A 12,307-nucleotide genomic window follows, 5' to 3' on the forward strand; every position below is an offset into this window, starting at 1 on the left:
CAGTCACCCTTCCAGACAAGGGCATCTCAGGGACCAGGGGTCTGTGACCTGGCATGTGTTTGATGTTCACTGTACTCGACACAGTAGGCCAAAGTAATAACAGAAGCAGTATCTTGTAGATATAGGAGTAGAGTAGAGTAGCCGCACCGCAAGGAGGTTCGAGCCGGCTCACCCCTAGTATAAATACTATAGCTGTGTAATTAGGGTGGTAGTCCACGTAGCCGTAGGCTCGGTCCTCCTGGCTCAAGAGTTTCTGTGGCAACCAGCGGATCTTAGCTTAAAGGTAACAGGGAATATGTTAGGTATCACAGATGTCTCTAGGAGCGTATCCGCTAGTGGATATATGGATAGGTAGGTTATCTATATATATACATGGCTACACGCCCATATATATATATATACGTGTATAGGAATATCCCCAGAGCTAGCTAGCTTTTCCTCCTTGCTTCAAAAAAAATCACGCTTCCTCTGTATATAGTTCACAACTATGAAGGTCGATGGTCCAGGTACACACCACCACTGCCCAGTGTGGGGCAGCAAGTCAGGCTATGTCCACAGGGTGGGCGTACTTTCGTTCAGTTATCATATCAGTTTCCAGTGTTGTTTGGTGAGGTTAGTATTCACTTACTTGTACCCAGGATACAAAAAAAACAACCTTATTTATCACTTGGGTATTTATATATACATATATTTGTTTCACTAACCATTCAGCTTTGAAGTAGGGTTGGCAGGCTAGGAAGATGTTGAGGGTCTGAGCGGGTTTAAGGAACTGGTTTAGTTTTCCTTATCACACTGTAGACAGGGAGGGAGGAGCTTGCAAGTTTTTCTCCTAAAAAATATCTCTGATGTATGCTATAGAATGGCCCCTCTCCTGTGTGGGTGTGTGTGTGTGTGTGTGTGTGCGTGGAATCTCCTGTCCTTGTAACGTGCGTCCGCGCCGTCAAATCCGCGCACACGGGGAAAACGCGCTCTCACCCCTCAACTCGCTCTCTCATTGGTCCGCTTCGTCCGTTGGATTTATGATATTTTCCGCACTCTGTTGCGCTATCCGTGAATGGCGCTCTGTGTGTCCAATCGCTAGCCCCACACTACAGACGGACTTAGTCTAGTGTGGGTAGGAAGGGGGAAGCGCGTGAGGGGACGGGGGTAACTCCGTCCGTTCCCCCTGTGAGGGAGGGGGGTAACTGTGTGCTGGTGTAATAGGGCCTTTTCTTCTTAATCCTAGGTTTATCTATTATATCACCCTGATTGTATTTGCCTTCAATGGAGAGGGGCCCCTCCCATTCCCTTGGAATAAGGGGTGTATTGTTGTTGTTGTGCTGTGGGCTTGAGATTGTTTTGATTGTATATCAGGGTCTTTATTATGTTACATCTAGCTTCTATTTCTGTCCTTATCACAATTGCATAACAGATTTGTTTACCAACTCTGTTCTATTTTTAGCTGTTATCACAATACACAATAATCCAAGCCTGTTCTATTCTTAGATTTATCACAACACAACAATTTGTTTGCCAAGCTTTGCTCATAAATCTATTGTTTGGCCATCACACTAGGGTGGTAATCCCTGAAAATGTGATATAATATCTGTTTTCTAGATGGGTGGCTGCGTTGTAGCCTCTCAGGATACTTGGAGTTGACGTAGTTTTTCTCTGTTCTGGTGCACTACACTCGTATGTTAGCTCGCAGCTTGCAGCTATGTGGCATGTTTCAGCCTATCGGCGGCAGGGAATGTCCCGTCCTGCTAGCGCCGCTTGCAGCTATGTGGCGTGTTTCAGCCTATCGGCGGCAGGGAATGTCCCGTCCTGCTAGCGCCGCTTATCCAAATCCAGCTGATGGCGGCAGGGAATGTCCCGTCCTGCTAGCGCCACTGGTTCGGATCCTGCTATCTCTTGCAGTAAAATTGGCCTATTTTCAGCCGTTTACACTTATTTGGCTTGTTTCAGCCGGTCCGCAGGCCTGTTTCAGCCCTTTTGGCGCTCAATTCTCCGTTAGATATCAGCGCTGCTCGCGGTTATTCATCAAATTTCGCTGTCTCGCTTCCACAACTGCCGGATGCAGAGTTAAACTTTGCTGTCCAGGGTGGGTAATTCAGGTTGCTTGCGTCAGTTTTGCCAGATTCACTGCTGGGAGTACCTTAGCCTCAGATGCGCGTCTGCTCTACACTTGTGGTTCGCCGTAATCTCACACAGCTGTCACCAAAATTGTGGTATCCGCCTAGGGTAAATGGCAGACACCAGAGTTCGAATAAAGACTACGGCAGTGTGAACATACGTGGACACCTTACTATAGAGAAGCTACGCTTCTCTAGCATTCACTAGACAAGAATCAACATCTATTTCAGTTGTCACTTTATTGAAGGTGTAAAGGATACTGAAGCTATATACAACAAACAATAACTACATGGACAGGAATAAATGATCATAACATAAAAGCATTATAATACATATACAATAGTCAGTTTGGGCAATCATGATTCCCCATCCCTGGAAAGGGTGGGGGGGATTAAGAATACAGTTAACCATAATATAAATACATATGGATTAGGAATAAAGATGGTTAAAGATAAATCATACAGTAAAACATAGATAATTGCAATGGTTAGGTAGATGGCTATCCCTGTCTGGGGCAGGCAGGATAGCCCATGGAGCAGCACAATAGGTAGATAAGCATAGAGGGGTTGAGTGGTAGGACTGGGTACTAAAGAGGGAAGGTTTGATGATTACTTGTGACAACAACAGTCTGTGTGGGGCAGGTTTAGATCCTTTATCCTCAGGGTTGAGGTGGTGCTGATAACTTGGTGGTTGAAGGGGAAGGTTCCGGTGCTTAAGATGGGAGAGGGAGGGGTAACACCCCTCCCTCCATTTGCAGGACAACTGAGAGATAAAATCAGTACCGTTATCTGACATCTTTTCAGGTGGCTTCATAATTGTAGAATAACAGGATTTAACTAGGTGCGTAGCATCACTATAATGTCTTGGTTTCTGCATGGTCCAGAGCTGCCGCATACCACAGTAGAACGATAATATTCACTAAATATGTGTATTCGTCATTGAATAGAACCATAGACAATTTTTTTATATATTTTTATTGAAGAATAGAGCCCAATCGGTTCTTTGGTTACTGAGATCTTAAGCTTCAGACAGATAGACATCGTTCTACTTTGTATTATAGATGCTATATACTTTAGATGCTGCATTATGCGTGGACATGATTGTCTTTGCTTTCAGATGGACGTACCACCGCATGTAATAGAAAGCTATGAGCTGCATGACATTGATAGTACAACTGAAGCGGAAAAGCCAGGCTGTATAGTAAAGCTCCTCTACGATTCCCACATCACACAGAACACCAAGTGGACTCTAATAGACGAGGTAAATATTAGTTATTATTCGCTTCTTAATCTTATTATATTTATATACAGCTTTCCGCGAATATAAAATGTACAATTTTAGGATTAGAGTTTTTAGCCGAAGATGAGAGATGCCGAAGGCACGGGCTAAAAAATATGGTTTTAATCTTATAATTTAACATTTTTATATTCGTAGAAAACTGGATACAATGCTATGCTAAACAAATTTTTTCATGTGGATAAGAACCGGTTCTAATCCACTGGATATTAATCGGTTTCGAATGAATACGAGACAATTTATTAGGGATGTTGTTCTTGTGGATGTTATTCTTGTGGATGTTGCTATAGTTTCTTTGTGTTTGGACCTAAGTTGTCACGAAGCTCAAGGCAAGAGCCAGCTCTACGTACGTTCAAGTACATTATGACTTGACTGGCTGTTTCAATGGAAGCTACTCTTTATTACCTCACCCTCGCCTAGCATAGAAGTATCCAAAATAAAGTCACCGTATTGAATGTCGTTCTCCGCAGATAAGCCTGTGTTAATAGTTGCGCTTTTATTATGTACGTTACTATTAAGTATCCAAACAAAGGCCAACCTTCCCTTATTATTTCAATTTTTATTATAATAATGAGGGGAAGTTGATCAAATAGGGTACTTGCTGTGAAAGCGTCTGACTATTTTTTAGATGTCGCTTTCCAACCTGAAGTTCTGTATACCTGAGTGTGACCTGGATTCTGGTATTTGTTCCTACCTGGCCGCACAGATGTACCATCAGGACCCACTACATCTGCACATCAGAAAGGTTGGTTAGTTTTTTCGTTTGTTGAAAAAATGTAAGGTATCAAAGAATAGATGCGTCAGTCTGTAAGACGGAATTTAGTAAACGTGAATTTTTCAGCTATTTTTTTTGTGTATATTCCTAGTACCAATGTGTATAAGATATATATCCCCTCCCTATTGGTTTTTACAAACAAAGCTACTCCATAATTCAAAATTTCCGTCTGTCTGTTCGAGACAAATTGGGGGTTTTTCTCGGCTCCTATTCAAGATACATGCCATATACTTTTTGTCGACAATCCCATTTTTAAGGGGCATAATCAAATATAAAATATCCATGGCGGTCGGACTGCTTTTTTTGTTGTAGTTTTTTGGCTTTTTTTATATTTTCCAAATATTTCCCCATATCTTCATTTTTTTGGTCTAATTTACAAAAGTTTTATCAATGACGGTGTCAAAATAACGAAAAACAGGGAGAGAATATGTCCGGTTTTGTATACAAGTGTATTTAATCCAATCTTCGGACTCTCGGACGTTACCGTCCGGAAATATAATGTTTTTACCGAACTGCAGAAAAACTGCGCATCCTCTTAAATAAATAATTGAAGAGGGAAACAATGGACTTAATGAACCTTAACAGGGTTGTGCCATAGATCAAACTGCGGTATAACCGCGCTTCCTCTAATGATTGTAAGTAGAGGGGATGTCATAACAAATCAGTAATTTTCTCTACATATTCTTTTCTTATAGATGGATGAATGTGTGCATGTGCTGTAAGTAATAAAGCTCCAGCTTATACCAATTTAGTAATTAATTAGGGGGAAAATCACGAAACCTATACGGTTGTCGTTGAGGGGCAACAATAAGTAAAATTGGCGACCTTTTTTTCTGCCCTCCAAACATTATTTTAGATTTATTTCGCTTGTTGGCTATACCTTATTCCTGATAAAACTATTTTTTTGAGTTCTTGTATTACATTTCGACCACGTTATCTTATTGTTGGCTCTAATTACAGGAGGGGTAATTTTTTATCATCATTGGGATTATAGATACTTAAATTTGTTGTCCATAGTCTTATCCCTTAAGATTCCTGCCTTTTAGGAAACCTCAGTGGACCGTTTCCCTATTGATGCAAACTTGACGTTCCGACAATTCATCCAGCAACATCATATAGAAGGTAACAAGAGTAACAGCCCGCGACTTTGGCGCAACACCTAGCGTATCCGCGTCATAACTAAAGTCTTTAATATTACTTAGTTTTTACTGTTGCCATGTCAGATGTAAACATACCTAAATAGTTAGAATGAAACGGGAAATTGAAAGTTAGTCTAAATATAAGAATTATATAAACTGTTAATTAAACTTGTACCTAAAGTACTCTTATATTGAGATGCGTTACCATTTTAAGAAACATGATAATATTATTTTTATCACATTTAATGTGAGAATGTTGCTATTATCATATTCAAAATAAATGCTGTAATAAGCTTTAAAATATTTAAACACTAGTCTCTCATTGGACACAAAATGACGTCCAATAAGAAAAAGGAATAAAAATATTGGAAAGAAAATTAAATTAATTCTTGGCTTTTTGGAATAAAAAATATAGGGGAAAGAAAATTATTTATTCCAAATTTATTTCTGGTCTTGAAATAATATTCATTATTTTATTTTAATTTGAGTGTCAACCAATAAGAAATAGGCATGCTGTTTTAAAAGTTTGGAATAAAAATTATTATTTTTTGTCAATTCCTTTTTTCAGAGTATAAAATGAGAATAAATTTTCCAACATCATTATTGATTTCTAATTTAACATTTCATACAGTGGGTAATATTTATTTCAACATTTTTTGTCATTCAAAATCAAGTGTCACAAAAATAATTTAACATAAAAAAGAAATTTTTAAATTAATTTTGTTTTCTTTATTTGTTGAAGATTTAAGCCCAAGCTTTTTCTGAGGGGGGAGACCCCCCTCAACCCCCCCTCTCCTGAGGGGGAAACCCCCCTCGACCCCCCCCCCCCCCTGACGCTATCTTCTTTAAATCTTTCATTATTTCTGTAATTTATTCTAACTATCTTATAAATTTCAAAACATGAGATAAAAAGGAAATAATTTGCTGTACATTATTAAAAAATTTAAAAATTGTACAAAAAATTCCAACATGATTTTTAATTTTAAATACAAGAATATTTTTTCCTATATGATATGTTAAATTTAAATACAGGAATAATTTTGTACTGTGGAATTGAAGAAATAAATGCTGTACATTAGAGTGGCTTGATTTTCAATGATTTTCTAATTTTAAATGTGCTACATACACTTTCTGTCTGAACATCATATAAGAGACCAAAAAATGAAAAGAAAATATTTTGAATAATGGGGAGGCTCGCTGATGCATGTAAACTTTTAGAAAGACACTTGTGGGGAGAATTTTTTTTTTTTTTTGGGGGGGGGGGCAATTATTTTTCTTTCAAAGTATAGCTTTATGCACCTTCCCAATTTTGTCTTGAAGAGTAGAATAAGAATAAAAAATCTGTTTTTAAAACTATTGATCCTAGCAAGAAAAATCCATAAATAAATCTAAAAACCAAGAGATTTTACATTTAATTTTTCATGCTTGGATGAATATTTTTTAAAACCAATTTGATATTCTTATATTAAACAACAAGACAAATTCAAAAAGATGCATAAAGCAATACTTTGAAAGAAAAAAAGTTGCACCTCCAGAATAAACTTCTAAAATTTTTAATGCATGGAAACACCTTCCCCCCATTTCCCCTCAAGGACAAAATCAATTTTTTATATTTAGGTTTCTTATATGACGTTTAAACTGTAGATGTTGATTACAAATTCAATGTCCAAAATTGATCCACTCTACTGTACATTGTTATAATTTAATATTTGATGTGGGTATAAACATTAGACATAGATGGTCAATCTGACCCCATTTTTTTCTTAAAAAGAAACCTTTGTTCACTTTTTGTTGTATATGAAATACAGCCCTATAGGCAACATTATTTGCAACTAAATTTTGCAATGATATAATTTTTAAAAAAAGATTACTTTATTATAAGAAATTAAATTATTTATAAATAACTTATTATATGTTGTGTCATACGCTTCACATTATATGATGGAAGAAATATTTTCTTCAAATATTTCACCCAAGGAAAGCTTTAACCTAAGATATTCAACAATTTATAGCTGATACATAATGTAAACAAAATTCCCTTGTGCTGTCTCTAGGTTATCTCTATTGTATAAATGAACGTACAAAAGAGGAGGAGAGAGAGAAGGAAATAGACAGAAAAGTGAGGGAGGGGGGAGGGGGAAGAAATATAGAGAAAAATAGACAGAGATATTTATTGTTCACCCTTAGATGATGTAAATTTTTTGATAGACTTTTTTGAATTTAAGAAAAAGATAGAGAATGAGACAAAACCAAGTATCATATTTTATTAATATTGCTTATACAAGAAAGGTCATTCAAAATTATTTCACCAATATTAAGGTCAAGTGACAAAAATTTTAATTTCCACCTACTTCGCCCCCAGCAGAGGGGGCAATAGTAGAAGAAAAATTCAAATTTTGATCACATGACCAAAATTGTTGAAATAATTTTAATATCCTTTCTAGCATTCACAATATTACGAAAATATGATAAATAACTATTAAGTAGTCTGATCTAAATTTTTAAAAAAGGTAACAAAATTACTCTGTACAAACATTTGAATGACTTTATTATAGATATGTTTCGCTTGAAACATATTGCTTAATTGTCCTAGGAATCATCATACCAAAAATCAATATCAAATGATAATTTTCGCATGAAAATGTTGGTGTCAAAATAGTCAAATATTACATTTTTCAAATGGACTCTAGGCAATGAATAAACAGTTGCTACGCTTTCTAAATTTTACCCGAATGTCACAGGAATCATAACTCAAATATTAAGGATGTTAGGATTATTCTGTAATGCTGAAATTCATATTAGTAACAGGGATGTCTCTTTGTAGCTTAAGATCTTGTTAACCGCTGAGACGAAATTGGTCTCCTTCACACTGAAAGTTTCTTTTCTTATTCGTTGGCTCAAAACTTTAGGTACTTTTATCGATGTTTGGTTGGTTGGTTAGAAACTAGTTATGTCAAGAATTTTCAATTAATAATTATAATATACATTAGGGTTCATTATTTTATCATTATTGGGGATGTACATCAAATTTCCTTCAAATGTCTTAGCCCTGATGATCCCCGGATTTATTTTTATTAAGGCAAAACTATTCCCGAGATAAGACTGGTTCAGTTTAAATTTGACTGTGATGTCACTGAACAGACATCATCAACAGAATCAGGTTTCAAGGATCTGCACATAATTATCATGCTGTTTCTCATCCTTATACATCACAACTTTAAATCCAATTAAATATACCTATATGGTTTATGTAGAAAGAGAATGCCTTATCATAGTTGCTTTAACGAAAAGTACCCTGTTGCGCACAGATAACCCCCTTTCACATGTTATAAAAGGGTAAGGGGTAAAAGCTATAGAAGACTATTAAACAATTTCAAATTAGCATAACTTTTGCTAAGTATATGAAAAATAATTAAAAGTTTTATGTCTATCTGCGCAAAGCATTTATTCTCTTTAAATTGTTGTGACTCTTACATTTTTGATTTATTTCTTTTTATCCTGGTCAAACCAATTTTTTTGGTCGTTATATTATTATTTTAGATAACAGTAATCAAGTATAATCATTCAAAATTGCTTGACATGAGACATCATTGTAAAAAGTTGCTTAATATCACTAGTTCTTATTCGTACATAATTCCATTGCCAAATTGAACGATATAATAGTCCTGTAAACAATTACCTAATTCATATAGGTATTACTTTTTTTTAACAATTTTTGTATCCCTTCCCTAAACATGAAAACACAATGACTTACTGATCCTATTGATAACACAGAACCTGTGCCGACCCGCTGTACAGAGCTGGTAGCCACTAAGATGTTTGACCCTGCCAATCGGAGGTGAGCCAGGGAGGGAGGGGACATTGGACTGTAAATTACACTAAGGCAAAAAGTTTTATATCTCGTTTACTTCATTTGCGGGAAAAAATTGCTTTAGTAAATTTTGATTTGTTGGTTTAAACTGATAATGTCCATACTATTCAATTGATTTTTTGGGTATAGTCCCTTTCGTGGCAACGCTCCTGAAGGGGCGATTCTTCGTTTTTTTTAACAGTAGCTTTTCTCCTATTTCTAGCCCCTGCGGGGCCAATTGCCTAACCCTTTGGGGCACAGTTATGGAATCTCGACCACAAAGATTTTTTTATCCAATCTTGACAATTGAGGTATTTTTGGAAAGAGGAATATACATAGAAAACGCATATGTAAACTAGAAAATCCGCAGAAATCATATTTGCAAGTTATTTGCAAAAATTTGCAATGTCAATTTACGAAATTAATTTCATGCCTTAAATGACTTATTTAGAAAAAAATCTTTTTATGAAATGTCTTTATCTATAAGTTTAGAACATACTTAAGGCAAAAATATTTCTTTAGTGTTACTTTTTTAGTAGCGAAGCTACTCTATAATTCACTTTGTCCGTCCGTCAGTCCGTCCGTCAGTCCGTCAGTCCGTCCGTCAGTCCGTAACGCTATGGGGGAAATGGGATTTACTCAGCTCCTATAAAAGATAGAATGCTGAAATTTTTTGACAACATTCCCATCATAGAGGAGCACAATTAAGTATAAAACATCGATAGCAGTAGGACCGCTTTTTACCAGGTTTTAGGCTATTTTTGTACTTTTCACATTTTTATCCATATCTTCAGTGTTTATGGTGCGATTTTCAAATTTTTTTCAGTTATAGATATCTAAATTAAATTTCCAGTCGTTTAAAGAAAACAACTATGACGGTAAGACTGCCTTTAAGCAGGTTTTAGGCTATTTTTGTATTTTTTACATTTTTCTCCATATCTTTGGTGTTTATGGTCCGATTTTCAAAATATTTTAGTAATAGATATAAAAATTAAATTTCCTGTCCTTTAAAGAAAACAACTATGACGGTCAGACTGCCTTTCAGCAGGTTTTAGGCTATTTTTGTATTTTTCACATTTTTCTCCATATCTTTGGTGTTTATGGTACGATTTCCAAAATTTTTTCAGTTATACATATCAAAATTTAATTTCCCCTTGTTTAAAGAAAACAACGATGACGTTCAGACTTCCTTTTTGCAGGTTTTTGGCTATTTTTATATTTTTTACATTTCCCCCCATATCTTTGGTGTTTTTGGTCCAATATTAAAACTTTTTGGGATATCAGTATCAAAATAATTTTTCCCATTGTTATGAGCATCTTTTATGTAATTTATTTTGACCGTCATCATTATACAAAATATTTTCTCAAATATATCAATTAATAAATACACTTTACTTCTACGTATTAACATCCATGATTTTTTTGTGCTTCGCTACTTATGGATGTTGTCATCCTTGTTCACCTTATATATGAAAAAAGCAGTTTCTCACAATTTATGATAAAAAAGGTATAGAAACAAAAAATATGTTTTTTCTTGGTGTAAACACAATAATTGGCATAAAATCTATCATCCTAAATGTAAAAATCAGATATAGACTCCTTTTTAGAGCAAATATAGTGTAAAAAGTAACCAAGACATTTTTGCAAAGTATGAAAATCTAAAGAAAATAGTTCTTTTTGATTTTGATATACATATCAGATAAATGTATATAAAATTAGTGATCATAAACTATAAAACAAGTTATAACTTTTTTCAACCCTATCATTGATTAAAATGCACTTTTAGGTTTACTCATTACCAAAGTTGCACATAAAAACTCTTTTTATTAAGTTATTAAACAAAATAAATTTAAATCAATAATTAGGCGTTTTTTATAATGCAGTAGGCCATTTTGTGGTTGGTTTTTTGGCATTTATTTTGTTTAATTACTACATAAAAAGAGTTTTTATGCACTACTTCGGTAATTCTTAAACCTAATAGTGCAATTTAATCAAAGACAGTGTTGAAAAAACTTATAACATGTTTTATAGTTTTTGATCACTAATTTCATATACATTTATCTGATATGTATATCAAAATCAAAAAGAACTATTTTCTTTAGATTTTCATACTTTGCAAAAATGTTGTGGTTTCTTTTTGCACTATATTGACTCTAAAAAGGATTCTATATCTGATTTTTACATTTAGGATGATAGATTTTATGCCAATTATTGTGTTTACATCAAGAAAAAACATATTTTTTGTTCCTATACCTTTTTTTTATCATAAAATGTGAGAAACTGTTTTTTTCATATATAAGGTGAAAATAGTAACACTAAAGAAATTTTTTGCCTTAATTATGTTCTAAACTTATAGATAAACACATTTCATAAAAAGATTTTTTTCTAAATAAGTCATTTAAGGCATGAAATAAATTTTGCAAATTAACATTGCAGATTTTTGCAAATAACTTGCAAATATGATTTCTGCGGATTTTCTAATTTACATAGGCGTCTTCTATGTATATTCCTCTTTCCAAAAATACCTCTCTTATCAAGATTGGATAAAAAAATCTTTGTGGTCGAGATTCCATAACTGTGGGGGCAATCACCTAACCCTATATAACCTCCTAACCTAATTTAAAATAACCTACCAAAAGCCATTTTAAAAATACAACGAATCGCCCCTTAAGGGGCGTTGTCACGAAAGGGACTATTCCCGATTTTTTTTATCTACAAGAGGGTTTTTTATGTCTATAATCATTGTGGATTAGACTATATAAGTTTGAAGGAATTTTAATTAATATAATAGATTTGAAATCTGCATAAAATTTTAAGGATTTTTTATAAAAATCCGTTTTTTATATAATTCTTTATTTAAAGGCGCAAATACGATTTAAGTTAATTAATTTTGACATCTGTGATTGGTGGATTGAAAACTATCTGCGCTCTGATTGGAGAAGCTTAAGTGTCGTACATCATTCAACCAATTAGAGCGCGGGTAGGTTTCAATCTAGCTTTCCTATTGGTCAAAATAAATTAACTTAAATCGTATTTGCTTCGTTAAATAAAGAATTAAATAAAAAACGAATTTAATAAAAAACCCTTAAAATTTTATGCAGATTTCAAATCTATTATATTAATTAAAATTCCTTC

At 34.4% G+C, this 12,307-nt stretch overlaps 2 protein-coding genes across 4 annotated transcripts in view; one reads left to right on the plus strand and one right to left on the minus strand.

Annotated features, from left to right (window-relative positions):
* RpS24 (ribosomal protein S24) overlaps positions 1-12,307 on the minus strand; it is a 133,687-nt gene that overhangs the window by 108,708 nt on the left and 12,672 nt on the right. The window lies entirely within an intron of this gene.
* LOC145329636 (uncharacterized) overlaps positions 1-12,307 on the plus strand; it is a 50,364-nt gene that overhangs the window by 22,455 nt on the left and 15,602 nt on the right. The window contains exons 16-20 of the mRNA XM_080173963.1: positions 3,229-3,372; positions 4,037-4,153; positions 5,230-5,305; positions 8,402-8,482; positions 9,097-9,160. Coding sequence (XP_080030089.1) covers positions 3,229-3,372; positions 4,037-4,153; positions 5,230-5,305; positions 8,402-8,482; positions 9,097-9,160 — 482 coding nt within the window. The remainder of the gene's footprint in view (positions 1-3,228; positions 3,373-4,036; positions 4,154-5,229; positions 5,306-8,401; positions 8,483-9,096; positions 9,161-12,307) is intronic.

The sequence above is a fragment of the Acartia tonsa genome, chromosome 10 (assembly GCF_053477335.1).
Source record: "Acartia tonsa isolate MP-2025a chromosome 10, ASM5347733v1, whole genome shotgun sequence".
NCBI lineage: Eukaryota > Metazoa > Arthropoda > Copepoda > Calanoida > Acartiidae > Acartia > Acartia tonsa.